Source organism: Heterocephalus glaber, unplaced genomic scaffold, assembly GCF_053883595.1.
Source record: "Heterocephalus glaber isolate CG9 unplaced genomic scaffold, H.glaber_assembly_v1.0 deba00001444, whole genome shotgun sequence".
Lineage (NCBI taxonomy): Eukaryota > Metazoa > Chordata > Mammalia > Rodentia > Bathyergidae > Heterocephalus > Heterocephalus glaber.
In genome coordinates, this window is record NW_028258297.1 from 16,206,192 (window position 1) to 16,227,351 (window position 21,160).

At 33.3% G+C, this 21,160-nt stretch overlaps 1 protein-coding gene across 33 annotated transcripts in view; it reads left to right on the forward strand.

The window, feature by feature from the left end:
- C2cd5 (C2 calcium dependent domain containing 5) overlaps positions 1-21,160 on the forward strand; it is a 103,423-nt gene that overhangs the window by 25,186 nt on the left and 57,077 nt on the right. For 9 of the 33 annotated variants that reach the window (XM_087213998.1, XM_087213999.1, XM_087214005.1 and 6 more), the window contains 7 exons: positions 1,141-1,296; positions 2,517-2,715; positions 7,703-7,854; positions 10,923-11,114; positions 12,723-12,808; positions 13,385-13,417; positions 19,026-19,134. In XM_087213998.1, coding sequence (XP_087070124.1) covers positions 1,141-1,296; positions 2,517-2,715; positions 7,703-7,854; positions 10,923-11,114; positions 12,723-12,808; positions 13,385-13,417; positions 19,026-19,134 — 927 coding nt within the window. Of the gene's footprint in view, positions 1-1,140; positions 1,297-2,516; positions 2,716-6,603; positions 6,729-7,702; positions 7,855-10,922; positions 11,115-12,722; positions 12,809-13,384; positions 13,418-19,025; positions 19,135-21,160 lie in introns of those variants that run through there. The other 24 variants (XM_021259107.2, XM_021259108.2, XM_087214014.1 and 21 more) reach the window with 6 other exon arrangements.

The window sequence follows — 21,160 nt, forward strand, 5'->3', positions numbered from 1 at the left end:
TTTAGCTAGCAGACTTAAATAGTTTTGAATTTTCTTTTCTTGCTGTGTCCTTGGGGAATGATTTTTTTTCTCAGTACATGTTTGTGGTACATAATGAATGCATTCATTATGTGTAGTTGGTGCATGTATATAATACATTTTAATTCTTTATATATCCTCTTCTCTGCCCGCCTCCCTAATCTTTTGGTCCCCTTCCCATTTACAAAAGATCTATCTCTGTGTTTCTTATTTTGCTCTTTATTTATACTTTGGGTTTCTCATATAAGAGAAACTATATGATATTTAAGTTTATGTGTCTGATTTATTTCACTTAGTGCATACATTTTCCTACAAATGACTCAAATTTATTTTTTGTTGTTTTGGTACTGGGGATTGAACTCAGGACCTTGCACTTGTGAAGCAGGTGCAGTGCCACTGAGCTAAATCCCTGACCCTCAAATTTATCTTTGTTTATAGCGAAGTAGTATTCCATTATGTATAAATACCACATTTTCTTATTTTTTCGGTACTGGGGATCAAATATACCACATTTTCTTTATCCTTTCAAGATTTAGCTATTATTAATTGTGCTGCTATAAACAATGAGTATTCATGTATTACTGTAATATGATGTCTTTAAACTCTTTCAAGAAGATACCTAATTGAGCAATAGCTGCATTGAATTGAATTTCTGTTTTTAAATTTTTGAGGAATCTCCATACTGATTTCCTTAATAATTGTACTCCTTTAAATTCCTAACAACATAGAAGGCTTCCTTTTTCTCTAGCAGCTGCTCCAGCATTTTTTAGCTGATAAATATAAAAATTGTATAGATTTATAGGATACTATGTGATATTTTGAGTAATTTTGATTTTTTGAACTTCATATTTATGTAAGATCCATATCTGTTTTCTAAATTATAACAATACAATTTATATTTGTTGTGCTTGCATAACAAAAGTGAGTACTCATGAAAAAGAAGTGTTTCTAAGCATAATGAATCTTAGAAGACTATTTGATTGGAAGTATTATAATTACATTGAGATTGTCATAGTAGAAGGTGTTCCTTGTGTATCCAAAAGGTCAGAACTTAGAAGTACATTTTTAAAAATTAAAACTTAACTTTGTGATAAAAGTGTAATAGATAATTTGTTTTAACAGCAACATCTATACCAAAGTGCTACCGAGCTGTAATAATTCATGGATTTGTAGAAGAACTGGTGGTCAATGAAGACCCAGAGTATCAATGGATTGATAGAATTCGCACACCAAGGGCATCAAATGAGGCCAGACAGAGACTCATTTCTTTAATGTCAGGTATTTTTTTTTTTTTTTGGTACTGGGGATCGAACTTGGGTCCTTGCACTTGCGAGGCAGGCGCTGGAACCACTGAGCTAAATCTCCGGCCCTAATGTCAGGTGTTTATTTAAAATAACTTCATTGATGATTGACAGTATTCGTAAATTTTTCACTTTTCCTTTGGTGAGCTGCATGGAATTTCACAATGAAAGTTATGAATTATAAGTGACTAAGCCCCTACCCCTGGCCCAATCCTAATGAACACTTGTAACAGGTAGAAATCAAAAACAGAAATTTGTAGTCCCTTCTTATTTAAGAAGCGAAAGGAAATTGTATTCATGAAATAAGACAGTGGAGTAAGGAGCCCTAAGTAGGAAACTGGATCCTAGTATTCCTAGCATTTATTTGTAGTCAGAACTTTGATAAATTATTTATTTCTGTCTGTAATAATCTCTGTTCAAAGGTTACTTTTTCACAGTTCTTTCTTTGAGAACTTATTTATATCTTCCCTCTACCCTTTCAGCCCCCTTCCTTGCTACTGTTACCTCATTACATTTCCTTAGTCTTATTTGGACAACTCATTTACCACCTAAAATTTGTATTTATTTGTGTGTATGTGTGAAAATACCTTCGCATAAGATGTAGAAGTATAAACGTTATTTTTAATAAATATGTATTTGGAGTCTATATTTCTGTTATATAATATGTGCATATGTGGTGTGTGATAATAGATTTATGTTGTATATATTTTAAACTTTCTAGATATGAAATACATGTATTTACTTTCTTAGTATCATTTTGTCCCACCAGTCTTATCAACTCCACTAGATTTGGAGTTTTATCCTTCTTGTTTACCTGTATATCTGCAGCACTTAGAAGAAGGGAAGAAGGGCTGGGGATGAACTATGTGGTAGAGCACTTGCCTAGCATGTGTAAGCCCATGGGTTTCATCCGCAGTACAGAGAAAAATAAAAAAGGGAAGAGTGCCAGCCTATAGTACAGAACCAAAAAGTATTTGGGATATGAGGTGCATGAATGAGTGAACCTTACTTGCCACATCTATAAAATACAGCTAATGATATCCTGGCCCCCTGAAAGTAGGAGGCTGGACAGATAACCTCTTAAGTTTCCATCAAGTTCTAAAAATCTATGATTTTTAAGCATGTTTTCTATCACTGTCATATAGTATGTAATGTAGAGATATGAGGCAAAGAATGAGTTTTCTTTATTGTTTATAGGTGAACTGCAGAGGAAGATTGGCCTGAAAGTACTTGAAATGAGAGGAAATGCAGTTGTCGGGTACTTACAGTGTTTTGATCTGGAGGGAGAGTCTGGGTTAGTGGTACGAGCCATAGGAACAGCGTGTACTCTGGATAAATTAAGTAGCCCAGCAGCATTCCTTCCTGCATGTAATTCCCCATCCAAAGAAATGAAGGAGTAAGTATGCATCAGTAAAATTGTTCTTAAAAAGATTTTTATGTTACCTATACATTTTCATTTGATTTTCAACATTTTAGTAGTTTTGTTCAACATACATTTTTTCTATTATGATTTTTCTTATCAGAGATGACTTCCAAAATTTAAAACTTAAAAATATTTAGATATTCCTAATGTTTTATTTATACTGTCAATATGAAATACAAATTAAGTAATGTGAAATTAAACTGTTTCAGATCCTCACACATTATATATCTAAAGCAGTAAATGAATATTCATGTGCTGTGTGGAATTTTACTTATTTTCTAGGGAATGAGTAAAATCCTGTGTGCGATAATCCAGTTATGTTTACTTTTGGGACTGTAGTGTAGAGAAGAGCAAGAATTCAAGAATGTCAATTATGCAGGAGTCTCAAACACAAATGTGTACAGAGGCCAAGCAGCTTATAAAAATACCGTAGTTAAATAGGAACACTAGGATCCGTGAAAAGTTGAGGTTGGCAAGTTTTTCTTTTCTTCTCTCTCTTCCTCCTTCCCTTTCCTCTTTCCCTCTCTGCCTCACTCCTTCCCTTCTTCCTTCTTTCCTCTTCTTTTCTCCCATTCTTCTTTTTTTGAGAGAAAAGTCTATGTTACCCAGGTTGGTCTCAAACTCTTGGACTCAAGCATTCCTCCTGCCTCAGTCTTCCACGTTGTCAGGATTACAGGCACATACCACTGCACCTGGCTCAGCAAACTTTTCTTTAAAAGGCCAGATAGTAAATATTTCAGGCACTAGTCATACCACCTCTGTCTTTACTTACCTAAACAAAACACAACACAAGTTTGATGATCCATTAATCCAAAGTGATCATACACTTAAAAAACAAAGTATAAACACCATCATTAAAAAGAAAAAAGCTGGTACAGTAAAACATTTCTTTTGGTTGCTTTTGGTCTGAGTGTCGTTTGTGTCAAAGGCAGAGACTTTCAGTGTGTTGGTGATAGTATAGTTTGAGTATTCCAAATCTGAAAATTTAAAATCTAAAACTTTTTGAGTGCTGATACTCAAAAGCTTTTGAATTTCAGGCATTTGGATTTTGGATTTAGATTAGGAATACTCAACTGAAAAAAAAAATCTGAAAAACTTTGATTTAAAGCATTTTGAATATGTGCTGCTCAATCATATTGTCAACACAATGTTTGAAACAGGATTTTTCTGTGATAATTAGGTTGATTAATCATGTCAGTGACCAGAGATTTGGACTAAGCTATGCAGCAAGGAGCAGCTCTGTACAATGAAATCTTACTCCACTGTAAATGCCATTAGTGCTTCATTGAGGATCATTGATCTAGAGAACTTGCAGTGAAAGATTGACAAGCTTTTTCTGTAAATAACCAAGTAGGACAGATAATTTAGCTTATGCTAATGCTAGTGTATTGTAGTGCAGTAGCCATCAGAGACAGTATGCAAGCTAATGAGTGTGGCTGTGTTCCAATAATACTTTATTCACGAAAATGATGGCAGATGGATTTGGCCTGCAGGTTGTAGTTTTCTAATTCCTATTTTAGATCACTAGGGAGTCAGATGTGTAGTCTGAAAACATAAAACATTTCCCAATTCAGCAATAGTCAGAAGAAATTGTGTGGAAAATAATTATAAAATTATTTTTATTATAAAATTATATAAATTATAAAAAATTTTATAATCTTTTTAAAAAATTCATTTTTCCTTTTTACATTAAAAATATTCTTTTTCTTTAACCATTTCCTTTCTGCTTGCCTTCAGTCGTTGGGGTTAAATTTTATGACAGGGAGCACAGTATTGCATATTGCCTAATTTTATTTAGAAAGACACAGACAAGGGAAATAATTTTCTAAAATAAATTGAAAAGTGAATTTGTTTTATGTTCAGTTTAAAATATGTCCTGGAAAAATATGAACTGCCACCCACTACAGGTAGAGTCAGATTGCAGGTATAACTTTTTGAGGGATTTATATTTTCCTTTATGCTCTTTCTGTAGTAAATTTAAGTAAAGAAAGACCTGGAGTCTCTACTTGCCACCCTCTAGCTTCACCTACACTGCCTGAAAGGGCCTGGCTTGTGCAGCCGAGATGTCTGAAGTTCTCTTTCCATTAAGTTATTTAGTGGAAAGATAAAGCTGTATTACCTGTTGGTATCTTAGAATGAAATATGAATAGCAGGGGAATAAGTTTCACATGCATTCACATTAATGTAAACCTTCGTTTATGTAAATTTTCTCCTTTTTAAATTTTGTCAAAGCTATTTGCTTTAAATTGTCCAACATTTTGAATCGAATTGAAGTTGCTTTATTATGATTTTTTGAATGACATCTTAATACCTGTGTCTTGTTTAGGAAAACTCAGTATGCAGGCTGCTTCAATTGGCTTTGTTGTTTTTTTGATAGTGAATCAATTTGGGTGCTGCTTTAAAACTTATTTTATGATTTTGCTGATTAATCTGGCATTATAAAGTTGAGTTTTAGATAGGAATTTGATAAAAAAAATAGTGTAGATTAGATTTAATAGATTACCTGAATGAATTATATATTAGAATGGATGGAATAGATTTAATATTAGGAATCCACGAGTGTATTATTGTGAGGCCACCTTTCATGAAAGAACTAATAGATTATGATAATGTTTCAGTGTATTTGAATTTTAATTTGGTGTCATAATTTGAACATTTTGCAATTTTCATTTTATTTTACTTATATTAATGATGTGTTGTACTTCATAAGTTTGTTTCTTCCTTTTAGGTGTTTAGTGTAATACACAGTGTACATCTCTTTGGTGTTTCCTAGGTGAACTGTGTTGGTGGTAGGAAGTGTGTTAAGTGTGGTTTATCACTTCTCTACTTAAAAATGCTTTTTAAGAGCGTTTACCAGTAATTTCTCCTATGTACAGCACTGATTCTGGATTTCTTACATATTAAACTTTTTATTGCTTTAATATATGTGCTGTTGACGCGAGCACAAACTTTTTCTTGCTTTAGCAGGGAAACAAATAAAACCTTACTCAGTTTATAGAAAAATAAGAAACCAATAAGATAATTTAATAATAATAGTTTAATTTTTATCGGTCACACTTTACATATTTTTAATGTATATTATTGATAAAAACAGAAACATTTGTCCTATTGTAGATCAATAATATTTTCAGAAAATAGTCTCTGGAGCCTAGGAAACCCTTTGTGGCTCATGAGTGACAACTCATGTTTGAGCCGTGACAGATTGGTGGGAATGTGCCCTATGCAGTCAATAGTAGAGCCATGGAAAATAAGCTAAGAGGCCAGGAAAAGTTGGGTTCAAAGCCTGTCTTCCATTTGGTGATATCATAGTTTACTCACATGTTTTTTCCCCTACATTGTACATAAACAAAGACATTGCACAGGGAGTTAGTTGCCACAATGAAGCTCAGGATTCTTATTTATGTAATATACTTTTCCCCATAGAAAAATATAATTAATTCTATCAGCAATCCATATCTTAGTTTCAAAGGTAATATGAGAATTTTATATCTGACTTTTCACCTTTATGGGTGTTTTTCTCCATGAATACTATACAGTAAGTTCTATTTTTATGAAAACAATATCAAATATGTTAAAGCAGTTTAGAATCCAGATCTTAATATTTTGTCTTATTTAATTCCATAGACTATTCTGCTTGCTATTTTTCTTATTCACAGTCCTGATTTATTAATCTAATTCTTGATAACTGTTTTAACAAATTAATATTTAACTTTTCTCAATTTCAACTTATTTTTGCATGCTAGGGTTTATAAAAAGTTCTCTCCCTTAACTAAAGCTCCTTGGAAATTATTTTAACATAACTTTGCAATCTGTTGTATATATTGTTTTCTCTTCTTCCACTTTGACCACAAATTCCCTCAGGTCTCCGCTGGTTCATCCTCCAAGCCTTGGATGTCGCTCGACTCAAAACAGCCCAATTCACACTGCTACTGGCTCACGACTTACTCAGAACTTCTCTGTGTCTGTTCCCACTCTCATCTATACTGGTACGAGACTCCAGAGCTGGGGAGAGGCAGGCCACGGGCAGAGTGGTTGCAGAGGCAGGGAGGCAGGTAGTGTAGGCAGGTACCACAAGTGTTTGCTTTTTCCTTTTCTTATTCAAAGTACAGCTGCAGTGAACAACTTGTGTATTTAGCCACCACAGAGGCTCAAACTGTATGGAAGTGAAATTATTTTTCCAGCTTCCAAAGTCTCTTCCACAGATCCTCTCAGAGCCCTGTCTTATATCTTGTATATGGTGAGTTTTGAGGAGAATCCTTCAATATGTGTTTCTGTGATTCTTTCTGCATTTATATAGAAATAAATTGACAATAAGATGCTAAATGAAATAGACACCAAGGCTTCCAATTTGCTAATTTTCTTTGTGTACAAAGCCTGTTACAGTAGGTTCTGTTTAATTCTGTGGAAGAGAGCTGTTGGAAAACAGGTAAGCAACTGTTTTGCATTTAATGCAATGTTTCTGTGTAGCTATGTTTATTTTACTTTTTGCTGTGTTTTTAGCTGTGGCACTCTTGATGCTATAGGATAAGGAAACATTTTTTCTTTCCTTTAAAGATACTTGTCTGTGTGTGTGCAAATACAAACAGTATTATGACTATTTTCACACACCATTTGTGGTCATCATTTTTCTTTTTGTAACTTAAAAACATTTACTTAAACTATTTTGTCATATATTTACACTTTATTTCTTGTTTTAATATGTTTTATTCTCTTAGTCTATCATTTCATGCTTTTTTGCTTTTCCCTTGGCTTATTAACTGTTTCAATGCAGATAATATTTATCTGGAGAATGCTGAATGGTTAAACAGCAATTGGTTGTCTTTGGCCTCATTCCCAGCTCCACACATAAGAAATGACTGCTGGCCCTGCCCCGATACTTTCCTGGTGTTTGGATCATGCTGCCAACTGTCAGGCCCTTTGGCACATGATTACTTAATATTTTTCCACCTTCTTCTGGCAGGATTCCCTTCAATGAAGATCCCAACCCCAATACTCACTCATCAGGACCCTCAACCCCTCTGAAAAACCAAACTTATTCCTTTTCACCTTCCAAGTCCTACAGTCGACAGTCCTCTTCTTCTGACACAGATTTGAGTTTGACACCCAAAACTGGTAAGGCGCTTCCACCCACCTTTTGTTTTTGGTTTTTGTTTCCTATTAGCCTTCCATCCAAATCTTTCCTTCCGTTTTTGGCATTTAAGATAAAAGATGATGTGAATAGTGATCATTTTCAGTTATGACAGTTAAAATATGAAAATTGTGTATAGTTCAGAAATTGTTTGGAGATCAAGATTTTGTTAGCTTAATCTAGTGTAGGTATCAAATCCAAAATTTATTTTTGTGTGTGTAAGACATTTTCATTTCATGCTCAAATTAAGAGGAATAACATCTTAAAGCATTTGAATAAAAAGTAATACCCGGGGGCCGGGGATTTAGGTCCGTGGTTCCACTGCCTGCCTCAAGCGCAAAGTCCTGAGTTCGATCCCCGGTATCCAAAAAAAAAAAAAGTAATACCCACTAGCTTACAATTAAATTCTTCTTGAAGAGTAAACAGCTTTTAATTCATTGTTTCTGTCCATTTCTGAATTTAATTCTAGAATTTTATTATAAAAACGTCTCAACTGATATGGTTACCCTTGAGTATATCTCTTCATCTGTTTTACAGTATTTAAAATATACGGTATTGTGAATCTTATTCTCTAGGTTATCTTGAATATTTTTCAATTTATTACATTTATAATTTTTTCATGCTCCCATTTATATTTTTATGAATAGTCTTTGTGGGGTGTTAGGAATATGTTCTATGATAAAAGTTGGTAAAAATTTAGTTTTTTATTCCCTAAAACAGAGCTAACTTATTTAAATTACTAAATTAATTTGAAAAAAATTTGAAAGAAATTTAGAAATTTGAGATTTTGTGATTTATAATTTTTTTAAGTAGTATTTTGCTATGCAGTCCCCATCAGATTGATTAAAGCATAGTTCTTATTTGTGTTTTAATTTTATCATGTTTAATAACATTTTTGTGTTAGAAAAGACATTTTAAAAATTATCCCAGATTTTGTAAAAAGAATGAAAAGAAATCTGATTCTAAATCAGGACTTTCTAGAGGAAGAGCCATAAGAAAAGTCCATCCACTTAATTTCTATTTTTTTTATAAATGTGATAAACCATTCAAACTGAAGTAAAAGTTTTTCAAAATAAAGAGTGAGAGACTTTGGCCTTAATATCCATGATAGAACAAGAAAGACTTGGGATACTATTTGGGGAATCAGTTTTCTCAAAAATATTTTTGAGGCTATGGTCCGGTCCACTGACTATATTCCAGGCCACTATTTGATATTCTTAGTGGTTTTTGTGCCACATCGCAGATAGTTTTGAATGTATTTCCGTAGTCTCTCCCTTTCTTTCTTTCCTTTTTCTTAATTTTTTTCTGCTGTCTCGGCCTCTCTCTCTCTCTCTCTGTCTCTGTCTTTCTTTTTCTCTTTCTTTCCCTTTCCTCTGTCTCTCACAGTAGTGGGGATTGAACCCAGGGCCTTCTCAATGAGCTGTATCCCTAGCCCTTCATTTTATTACTTTATGTTGTTTTTTCTTTTGTTTTGGTACCGGGGATTGAACTGGGGACCTCGTGCTTGCGAGGCAGGCGGCGGCACCACTGAGCTAAATCCCCAGCCCTATTTTATGTTTTTTAGTTTTGTGGACAGGGTCTATCTAAGTTATCCAGGCTGGGCTACTACCTGTGGTCCTCCTACCCCAGCCTCCTAGAGTGCTGAGATTACAGGTGTGCAACACCGTATTTGGCTCTTTGGATCTTTTTCTTTAATTTGCAAAAAGGCCAAACCTAAAGAAGTTTGTGAAGTAATAAAGCAAATCAAACTTCTTATCCCTTAGCTTACTGATCAGCAATCAATTTATTAACAATGAAAACTTGTATTATTGCTTATTAAAAACTCATTTACAAATATTCTCATGTATTTATAAACTGCCTCCAAATATATTGTTTTGTTTGGCTATAGTTAAATTATTAGTAATAATAAATAAATTAAATATTAGCCTCAGTAATAAATAAAATATTAGCCAGTTTTAGTCTCTTGACCTTTGCATGAATCTTAAGATATTTTTGAATAGTTCTGAAGAACATTTCTACTTCTCTTAGAAATACAAGATGGCAAAATCAGAATTGTTTTTGGATTTCTAAAATTGTAACTCAGAATGTACATCAAGATTCTTTTTTCTAACATACCTACTTATGAAATTAGTATCTTGAGAAATAGTGGAGAATGAGATAAGCTGATTATAGTTGAATTTATTATTTGTAAACTGGGAAGCTAAAATAGAACCAAAGTAATAAAGCATAGGGTGAGAAAGTTGGTTTTTTCTTTGACTTTTTATGAGATTTTATATTTTTTCCCAAGTACTCAAGTAATAGCAGAATTTTTGAATGTTAGTATTAAAATACTGATGTGACACTAATTAGACCTAAATTTGACTCTTGGTCAGGTTGTTCACCATATATAGTTTTTCTCTTGCATAAGATATTTGACCCTGAGAGTATTCAAATCTCTGTAAATGCTAATAGTTCTATGATTGGTATGGAAAGTTTTAGAGGAAAAAGAAAATATTAATATACATCTCAAAGCTGCAGAGAAAGAAGTTAATATTTACTTTAATAATAGTAATTGTCTACCTAGTGTGATACTCAGTGTTTGATCTTTTAAAATAGCATTCAATTAAAACACCCAGGAGTGTATCTTTTAGCCAGTAAAATATGAAGCTATTGTACTTTACCACTTTACATAAGTATTTGTACTATATTTGAGACAAGTTTCTAACATTTTTAAAATGTGGTATATTTTAACCTCATGAATTTTTAAGAAAGAGTAGGTAATTTAAGTATTTTGAAGCAGTTAAAAGTGCTTAAAATGGCATGAAGTCCTGCGTTAGTGATTTTAAAAAATTTAATGCAGAACTTGAAAAGGTTTTCATTAAATGGTGCCTTTCATGTACATTATGTTGGGTAGATGGTTTTCTAGTGACTCTCGATATGCTTAGTGTAATTTGTCTGTACATTTTAAAAATTACTTTTACTGTTATATTTTGCTTCATCGTGGCTTTCCTTATCGTGCATTTTCTGATCATCTTCTGAACTTGCATCTTTTCTCTGCCAATTTCCTCCACAGCACCTTACCCACAGGGACCTAGGATTTACCTGTGTCCCAGCTCCCCCTCTCTCTCTTGTGGTTCCCTTCATCTTAAAAAGTCCTGTGTCCTCCTCTCGGAATCTAGCCTTCCCCCTCATCATTCTAGCCTTGTCAGCCCAGTTCTGAGGAAAAGTGTTTCTTTCAGTGAAGAGCTGCTCCTGGCTGCTTCTGGTAGGATCATATTATGTCAGCTTTTTAACCCCTTAATTTTAAATCATCTTTAAAAAACTTATTTCCTACTAAAATGAACTATTGCTTGTTTTCTATTAAATTTCTATTAATTTTCTTACTGGTAGGCAGAGTTAAACAGAATTAAAAGGATACAATTGAGAACTACTTGATTGATAATTAGTGAGTATTTGCTAAATTATTTATGCATGAAAAATTTTATGGCTAAGGACATAAATCTGGATAGTTACGACAGTTATTTAGGTTCTTATTACTAGCATTTCTGCTTTAGTTGCTTTACTTTCTTTCTCTTCATACAACTCCATTCACTTTAGACCTGTACCATCTTGTTGCTAAACCATATGGTTAACATTAGTAAATTATTCTGTTTGAATCAGTTTAAGTCTCCTTTTGGTGCTATTCTTTCATTATCCTTTTTTTTCTGTCTACTGCATTAATTAATCAAATTATTCTGCTATATTTTCTGATATTTTACTTATCACTACAAATTTATATTTTATTTTGTGGCTTTTAATATGCTTCATATAAAGAATTTAGTTTTATTTCTGTTTAGCATTATATAGTCTCTAAAAATAATGTTTAGATTACTATAAGAAAAATAAATTTGTTTTGCTTTTAAAGAACAGAATGGGACTATACACATGCTAACCTTTGTTTCCTTATCCAAGAACAGCTAAAAATATAAAATTAAATTAGTTCCTTTTTAAGTGATTGCAACAGATTTGACTATGCATTTTCAGTTTCAAAAAGTGGGATTGATTCTAGTCAATAGATCATTAGCTTCTTTCCCATTCCATTTTCTGTAATTCCTGGACCATAGTTGGTCTGGTGGTACTATCAAAACAATAAAATAAGGTAAGAGAAGAAGAAATATAAAATTATACCTTAATAAATACATCTAACAGTTTGAAAAATATAATTCTTTCATCCATAACTGTACATTTGTTATGTGTCTGTTTTGTCTGTGAATTTTACTTTTAAAAAAATTATGTTGATTTTTAGAATGCATGTTGAAAAATATAAAATTAATACTGTTTAATTAAATACTATGTTTAGAAATAAGTTATTAGAACATGAATTTTCTGTGTTGCAAAATCATCTAAATTTCATTTACTTTAGAGAATTTTGAGATATATTTTAAGTGAGCAGTTAGTGCTTTTCTACACTTGATCTTACCCAAAAGGCCAAGAAGCGATTAGTGCTTTTCATCTTTATGTTTGCTTTTAAATATTTAATATTTTTCTATGTTCTTAATTTGTTAAGATAGTAATAATTATTACTTTGATTTTTTTATTAGAAGACTCAACTTCTAAAGGTGGAATATTATACAAAGATTCAGCCCCTTAGCATAACTTTGCTTATAATTCTTAAGACAAATTGAGTGTAAAACTTGCTGTCATCAAAACTTTGATCTTCTGTAGAAGTTTGTTGCTATATTAAATAATTACTTTAGTTATCATCTGAAATACTTGTGTGATTTTATCACATTTTGACTCACGATTAGGAAGATGAATGCAATTAAACTTTGTTTCTATAGTTGGTTTTTTGTTTTTGTTGTTTTGTTGTCTTTTCTGTGCCCATGTTCTGTAGGAATGGGAAGTGGTAGTGCTGGAAAAGAAGGAGGGCCATTTAAAGCTCTTTTAAGACAGCAGACTCAGTCAGCATTGGAACAGAGGGTAAGATTTACTTGATAATCTTCGTTTTTACAGTTGCTAGGATCTTATTATCTTCTGCCTCTGTGTACTTACATACTTTCATAAGCTGTTTTTGTTCATATCTGTGGTACTGCAATTTTGAACCCCAAATATATTTAAGATATCAAAATCATTTATTTATATTATTTACTTTTGGTTTGGAATTATTCTATAGCCATTTTTCTTTTGTCCTCTAATTTTTTATTAGAAATATTTTTTGCAACTATCTAATGAACATTTTTAATTTTTCCATTATTGTTATAATATAGACAAGGAAATGGCTGTTTTTGCAGAAAAAATATTCTAGTAGTATTTTATTAAAAATAATTCTGTATTATATTGATATATTTATTTGCTAAGATTATTTTTATCACTCACCGATCTCTTAAAAATAAAAAATGGGCATATTCTGTATTTCTTCAGATTAGTATGAATAATATGGTTCTATTTTAATATGTTTAATATTTAGTTACATTTGTTGACTGGGAAAATGAGTAGTTATAGTTTTGGGATGATTTCTCTCTCTCTCTCTTTTTCTTTATAAACTTCATTGCTAAGGGAGGATCACCTCATAGGTTCTGTAAACGGCGGGTATGTTTCTGAACATGTGTGAGAGCCTATTTCTTGTAGTAGAAGCTTTTCTAGTTTTAATCTTGGTCATTTACTTTTATTTATGCTTTTAACAAATGTTGCCAGCTTTTATTTTTTTTGTAATGCAACATGTAAAAAAAATTTAATAGTACTGTGAGGTTCATTCATGTTCTTTTTTGTCTTCTGCTAATATAGTGCATGATTTTATGTGCCATGTTAGTTTTTTTTGGGTACCAGGGATCAAACTCGGGACCTTGCACTTGCAAAGCAGGCTGCAGAACCACTGAGCTAAATCCCCAGCCCCCATGTCAGTTAAGACACAGTTTCATAGCTTTCAGTATGTCTGATTTGGAAGCTATAAGCATTTACAGAATTTTCTTTTATATGTTTCATTTTATACCAGCATTTGGAAGAAAAAAAGGTGAAACATAGTAAACATCTATAAAAGAATGTATTTCATAAAGTAAATGTATTTCTTTTCTAGAGTTTGGTTCTTGAGAATAGTTTTTTCATATTCTATTAAAAATAACACAGTTTTTTCTGTACTTTTTTCCTTGTGCGGAAAGTGTCCATGTATACACTATTTTAGAAAAGGCTGGAGAGAGCACAGCTGAATTAAGCAGAGCAATGAGATGTGTTACAGCATTTGTTTGCTTTATACCCTGTTCAGCAAGTTGCCTTTGAGCTGCTCTCCCATCTTGGAGGCATATCAACTACTGCCACTCAGAGGCCCAGCTAAGCATTTAGCTCATCTGTTAAAAGCGAATATAGTGAAAGATTAAAGACATGGAAGAGAAGAGGGTCAGAGTGAAGGTGTATTTCCTTTACTGTGTTTTACACTAGAATGTTCTTATCTCTGCTCCCTCCTATTTTTATGTTCTCTACTGTGTCCCTTACACTAGGATTATGATTTTTTGTAATCTAATTACTATTGTAGGATTCCATCAGCAGAAAAACTCGGGCTTGAAATTGGATATAATGGGATTTTGCCTGTATAATGTAATTTTACTCTGTGCGCTAAGAACCTTTAAAGTTATTTCACTTTCAGGGGGAAAAATTTGTAAAATTAGAATCATTTTAGATTGAGTTTGGGTGAAATTTCTGTTTTCAAATGTGCTTTTAAAAGTTCATAAAATATTGAGCATGTTAACATAATGAACATGCATTATTAGACAATCTTCATGGAATAAAGAGCAAAGATATTGCGAACAATAGTTTTTGCTTATAATTTTGTAAAACCTAAGTTTGTAACTGCCATGGTAGTGCACTGTATCATCTCCCCATGCAGCAGCAGTTACTTCAGTTTATGAGATGATGACTCTGTTCGTAATATGTAACAAACGCATTGTTATCTCTGGGTCTCACATTCGGCTGTAGCTGCCATGCTTTTGTTTTAGGAAGAGCCAGTACGGAAGTGTGACACATTTCCCCCGCATGTGTTCACATACGCCCTAATCCTGCACACTTGATCACCTCACTGAGATCTGCTTATATATTTGCGCTTGCGAGGCAGGCGCCGCAACCACTGAGCTAAATCCCCAGCCCAATATACTTTTTAAATATTTGTTTTTGTCTAAGTATTTCTGTCCTTTCATAATCACCCTTAATAAATTATATGGCTTTTTTTCCCTCAAGGAAAGAAAAACTTAAAAACTGTCTTATTTAGTAGTTTACTCAAGTTAGCAGTTCTCAAAAGTAAAGTTATTCTTTTCCTTCACAGTAAGATTAAGAAATAAATTGATAATAATAGGTACTAGATTATTGGGAGATGAAATATAGAAATAAATGTTTTACTTAGTTTCAAGTTCAGAAAAGAAAAATGAAGCTAATTTTTAGATTCTGGGGTACATATTTTTCTTCAGTAAAGAAACCTAGGTAACTAGTCAAGCACTGCACCTCTCACCTGTAATCCCAGCATTTGGGAGGCTGAGGCAGGAGGGTCACTGTGAGTTTGAGGCCACCCTGTGCTACATAGTTCAAGGCCAGCCTGAATTACATAGTGAGACCCTCTCTCAAAAAACAAAACAAAACAAAAAAACCCTAGTTAATTTAGTATTTCCCCAAAGTGTTTACTATAGAACCTCCCTTTTAAAATACCTACTCATAGGAATATCATTTGGAATAAACTGATATAAAAGCAAACTCGTGATGAATTGTAATCATTTTAGAAGTAGGGTCAGTTGTACAGTAAATCATTGTTGGAATCTGGCATGGAGTTGTTGTTTCTTTTGTGGTGCTGGGGGTTGAACCAAAGGCCGCCACAGACTAGGCAAGCACTCTACCATTGTGCTACATCCCAACCGTTTTTATTTTATTTGGAGGCCGAGTCTCCCTGAGTTGCCCACTCTAGCCTCAAACTTGGCAGTCTTCATGCCTCAGCCTCCAGAGTAGCAGAGATTGTAAGTGTGTGCCACTGGAATTTTATATCTAGAAGGTTTACTCTCTTATCTTGGGATAATAAGAGTTTTTGATTTAAAAATCCATTCGAATATCTTCTAAGGAAATTCTTAAATACTCTCTTGAAAATGATACTTTATGTTGTATTGATTTTTCATCTAGTTTGTCTTTAAGCACACACCATTAAATATTTTTATGTCTCATGCATCGGGCTTATGTCGTAGCATCAACAGGTCAGTTCCGTCTGTGGACCCAGGGAGAGATACTTTAATTATAATAACTTCCTGGAGAAAATGTCTTCTGTAGTTCTAAAATTCACATCTAACATTGAAAGTGGGGTATGCTTGGGGTTGATCGTAAGGACGCCATCCTGTTCAATGGGAAAAATATTAAGTCATCAAGTATATTAAGTGTTAAATATTTTAATCAGAATTAACAAGGGAGCCAGATTAGAAGATTTGTTGCTCAAGAAGAGCCTGAGAACGAAAGGTGCTCTTGACCTCAGTTTTTCATCTAGAGCGTTGAGATGACAGCAGCCCTCTGAAGGTACAAGAAAGACCATACGGCGTAGTTTTAAAATACCTTACACACGGGCTGGGGATTTAGCTCAGGGCACCGCGTCTGCCTCGCAAGCGCAAGGTCCTGAGTTCCATCCCTGGTACCAAAAAAACAATCTAAAATAACCCTCCACAGGGCTGGCGTGTTTGTAAGTGGGTGGTCACAGCCCCTGGTCATGGTGGTGGAGATAACAGATACTTCCTACGGTCTGCTCTAGATTCCAGCAGCCATTTTTCTAATCAGAAAATAGTCTGAAGATGGAATTTTGGTTAAGTAACAATAACATATTTATTTACTGTAGGTTAAATTCTGTGTTTTAAAGTGAACTAGTGCACTGATTATTAGTGAACTGGGAGCTTGTAAGACAGTGTTTAAGTCAGTAGTAGAGTAGACCTTCCCCTTGTAGGGTGGCTATTGCCATACAGCTTCTTCCTCTGATCAGCTCTAGTGTCTTGCTTTCCCTTTCATTCCTCTATTGAGTCTCCAGAAAATTGGCAAGAAGAGTAAAAGATCCTGAATATAACTGAGAGTGGTGGTACATGTTTGTAATACTAGCAGCTGGGAGGGCGAGACATGAGGATCATGAGTTCAAGACTGGCCATGGCTGCCTATTGAGTTCAAGGTCAGGTTGGATTACATAGCACAACCCTGTTCCAAGACAAAAGCAGGAAACAAAACAGAACAAGAATACTGAATAGAGAAATCATTCGGATTTTTTAAAAAACAGTTATCTAAAATGTTTTATGTGTGTGTTTTCCAATATAGAAATTCTCCTTATTTCTTAGCTTTTGAAGTACAGTGCTGTTTTTCATTTAGCTCACAAACATTTTATTTTGTTATGGGGATTGAACTCAGGACCTTGCGCTTACAAGGCAGGCAGTGGCATCACTGAGCTAAATCCCTGGCTTTCACAAACATTTTATTTAACAGTATAAAGATAAAATGTAAAGTAGCTTTTTATTCTATGGGACAGTCACATGCCTGAGGTATTTTGAGGAAATTATAGAAGTGTTCCTAAAATTGAAGAAAAGGGAAAAAAAAGACCCAATTTGAAGACCCAATTTACTTGGAAAAATACTCACTTTTAATAATGAACTCATCCAGACATTTCTCATTTAAAACTAACGTTTAAAAAACTTGGATGGAAATAAGGATGCATTTGAGTAAATATTTTCTAATACATTTAAATGATACATTCCCCTTTCATCTTCTCATTTCTCCTCTTTTACCTGTTCTTGTCATCTAGGCTAAATAGGGACAGTTCCATAGACTGGTCTCACTATTTTCTTATATGGCATAGATTTTTCTTGCCCTTATTAAAGATTATTTCTAAGTTCAGAATTTAAGTATAAAATGAATTTATTTTAAACACATGCATTTTTTCATATTCTACCTTCGTGGGTTACTGAGGTTTAAAGGATTGTTTGCCTTTTGCTAAATGATTCCAAGTTACTATGCTTTGTGAATTATGCTTTTGTGAGTTTGTATTCTCCATGCTTTAAGCATCCAGTCAGTAATCTTGCTGCTTTTATATGTGCCAGCTTTGAGTAGTATTCTGTATCTCTCACAGCTTTTATTTGTTGCATTTAATCTGCCATGGTCTCAAAAATATGATGATAAACTTTAGAATTATGTGTTTCTAACATGTGTATTTATATCTACTATATATCATAGTATGATAGTGCATGAGCTTTAATACTGACAACCATAATAGTTCTTTTGACTGTGGAGAGCCCTGCTTTGCTTATTTTTCAGCTGTCAGTTATGTTCAAAATAGTCGAGGCTGCCGGTAAGTGACTTCTGTTTCAGGGAACTGCCTTAATCTTGTAGCCAGACAGCTAAGGTATCAAATTTCTCTTACTTCTTCTATTCATTTGTGTGGTATGAGGGGCCTGTACTTTTGGGCAACCAGAGGAGCTCCCCTTTCTTCCTGGGGACTACAGTATTTCAGTGAATTTCCTCTCACTATTTTCTTATTCTTTTCTTGGGTTCTTCTCCTTGTCTCTTAAATTTTATGTCTTTAAGAGAAAAGGGAGATTAAAATTTGAAGAACTTATACAATTGTATTGCATCATCTTTAACCCGCTTACTTACGTACTATTCATTTGAGTCCTTGCATTTGTTCCTGCTGTCCTGGTGTTATTGGAGTAAAGAGGGTAAATAATCCCACACAGTCATTCTCTACCCACCTCAACTTGACATTTGTGTTTATTCTCTCTCCTTCCTCTTAATGCCCATTGTCCAACCTCCCACTCTCCATCCCTTGGTTCGTTTCCCCAGGCCTTTGGAGTCTTTACCAGTAGCTTGTATTGGGTATGTGTGTGAAGAGACCTCTACACTGAGAAGTACATAATGGGTAAGAGGGCCCAGCCAGTCAGTCCACTCATCCCATTGTGCAGCTGCATCAGGGAAGACAGAGTGTGTTCCAAATATTTCAAGTTGGAACTCTTAAAAACATTTTTTCTCAGCTTTTGCATAACACTATAAATACGGGGAAATGGATTTGAAACTCTTAAATATCAGTGGAATTACAAAGAATATGTAATAAATAGGAAGGCTTTTTATTTCAAAGTATAGAATACATTTCTTTAGGACGTGCAGTTTTAAAAATATTTCACAGTCAGTTGTATTTTTCCCCTTTTCTCTGTATTAGGAATTTCCATTTTTTACTTTGACGGCATTTCCTCCTGGATTTCTTGTGCATGTCGGTGGTGTTGTTAGTGCACGCTCTGTGAAGCTCTTGGATCGCATCCACAATCCTGGTATGTTCTTTTAGAAGTTTGTTTTTACTGTTTGCTTTATTTAACTTGTGCTTATTAGAATTGATTTCTACAATGTTTTATATGTCAAACCTACTTGAAAGGAAAATGTAAACTGGCACATTACTTTACAATATTTGTAGTTATCTTAATTAAAAACAAACTAAAGGTATATTTTATTTGCATTTCTATGTAAAACAAGCAGATCTTGATTTATTTTTGGCCAAGATATCACTTAGAAAGTATCTTTAAATCATTTTTGAGTCAGGTATTTTCTTTGACCTGGAGAAATTTATAATTTGACTATACGGCCTTGACTTAAGATGCTAAGTGTTTCTACTTGCAGTCGCCCTTTTTAGGTTATTAATTTCTTTATTCCTAAAAGAGATATTTTTATATTGTAATTTTGAACATTGTATAGAAATACCAAAAATTAAAGAAAAATAGACTAACCTCTGATAAGAATGGTAGCTTACTTCCTTAAAGGATGGGGCCAAAATTTTAAAAGGAGATAGACATAAAAGTCCTGGGTAATTTTAGGCCCTTGGGTTAGAAATATCTTGATTTTTCTAAATCAGTAAGCATGATAAATGGTAGAAACTCAGAATGGAATTATTACATTTGTTTTTGAGTAGAAGTTCATTTCTTTGCTCTAGTCACTATTTTGGTGATATACCTTAAACCTGAAGTTATATTAGTAGTAGTATTTTTTTTTTTTGGTACTGGGGATCAAACTCGGGTCCTTGCACTTGCGCAGCAGGCGGCGAAACCACTGAGCTAAATCCCCGGCCTTATATTAGTATTCTTATTTGGCTTCTGTCCCTATATATTTTTAGGAAATTTTGTCACTTGCTGTAACCTCTTGGTGACACTTCTATTGACAGCTATGAAAAGTAAAATGCTTTGATATTATTGCATGGATAACATTACCAGTAGTGATTTTAAGGCTGTGGCACTATAGAGCATTACCATTTAAAAATTTCTGAATATTTAATTTATGCTCTGTGGTTTGATTTTATGTGCATTAATTACAGAGAAGCATAGTGAAATTTTTCTGGACCCTGAATGAGATTTCACAACAGCAGTTCTTAGTCAGATTTACTTAACTCTAAAGCTTAGCAAACATGTCTTTTGAGCACCAGTCTTTTCTTTTTTCTTCTTGGTTTATTGTTTGCCCCATTTCTTATTTTTCTGGTCAGTTTAGGATCTTTTCTTCATTATACTGTCTGTATATTCTGTAACACTTACAGAAAATTAAGATTGATGCCAACTTAAAGTATTATGTTCTTGAACGCTATGTCAAATTCTGTATCTTTGCATTTAGGAATTTGAATTATTTGTGAAGTGGAAGGAAATATTGATATTAACTGGGTGACCCAAGGATAGTTACATGTGTTTCTATGGCTTATTGACTCAGATATTTTAATAGATGGCATCCATTTATATAAAAAATGGTTTTAGGAATATATTCAATTGTTGGTAATGTCTTCTGGTTACTGAAAACATTTTAATTTTGTCTTATCACTTCCATGTACTCTGAATAAACTGTAGAGTCTGGGAGAACAAATAAATGTTACTTAAATACATTTAAGTAGAGAGCTATATTTAAGATACTAATACTTCTTACAAAAACTGCTTTTGGGGATTTATCTTACCTACCAGTTTATTCTAACTGTGTGAGAAATATAAGAATCCAGGCCCAGGGAAAAAAACAGGAATCTTTATTACAGAATATTTTATATGTTATAATTATCAGCTTACCAGTTTTCTCCTTTTCTTCCTCTTTCAGAATAGTTTTTCAGTTAAAATTCTTAGTTATTAATGGATTATTCCCTGAAGTTTATGGGCATGTACATATAAATGTTTTTAGTGATGTATGAAATATATTTTTATTTAGTTTTCATTTTATTACATATATATCAAGTATATATTCTAATAATTCCAATATTATCTTATTTTGACTTAAAACATCACATCCTTGGATTGTTTTATGTATACATTATACACTAAAAAGGAGCATTAATCTCCA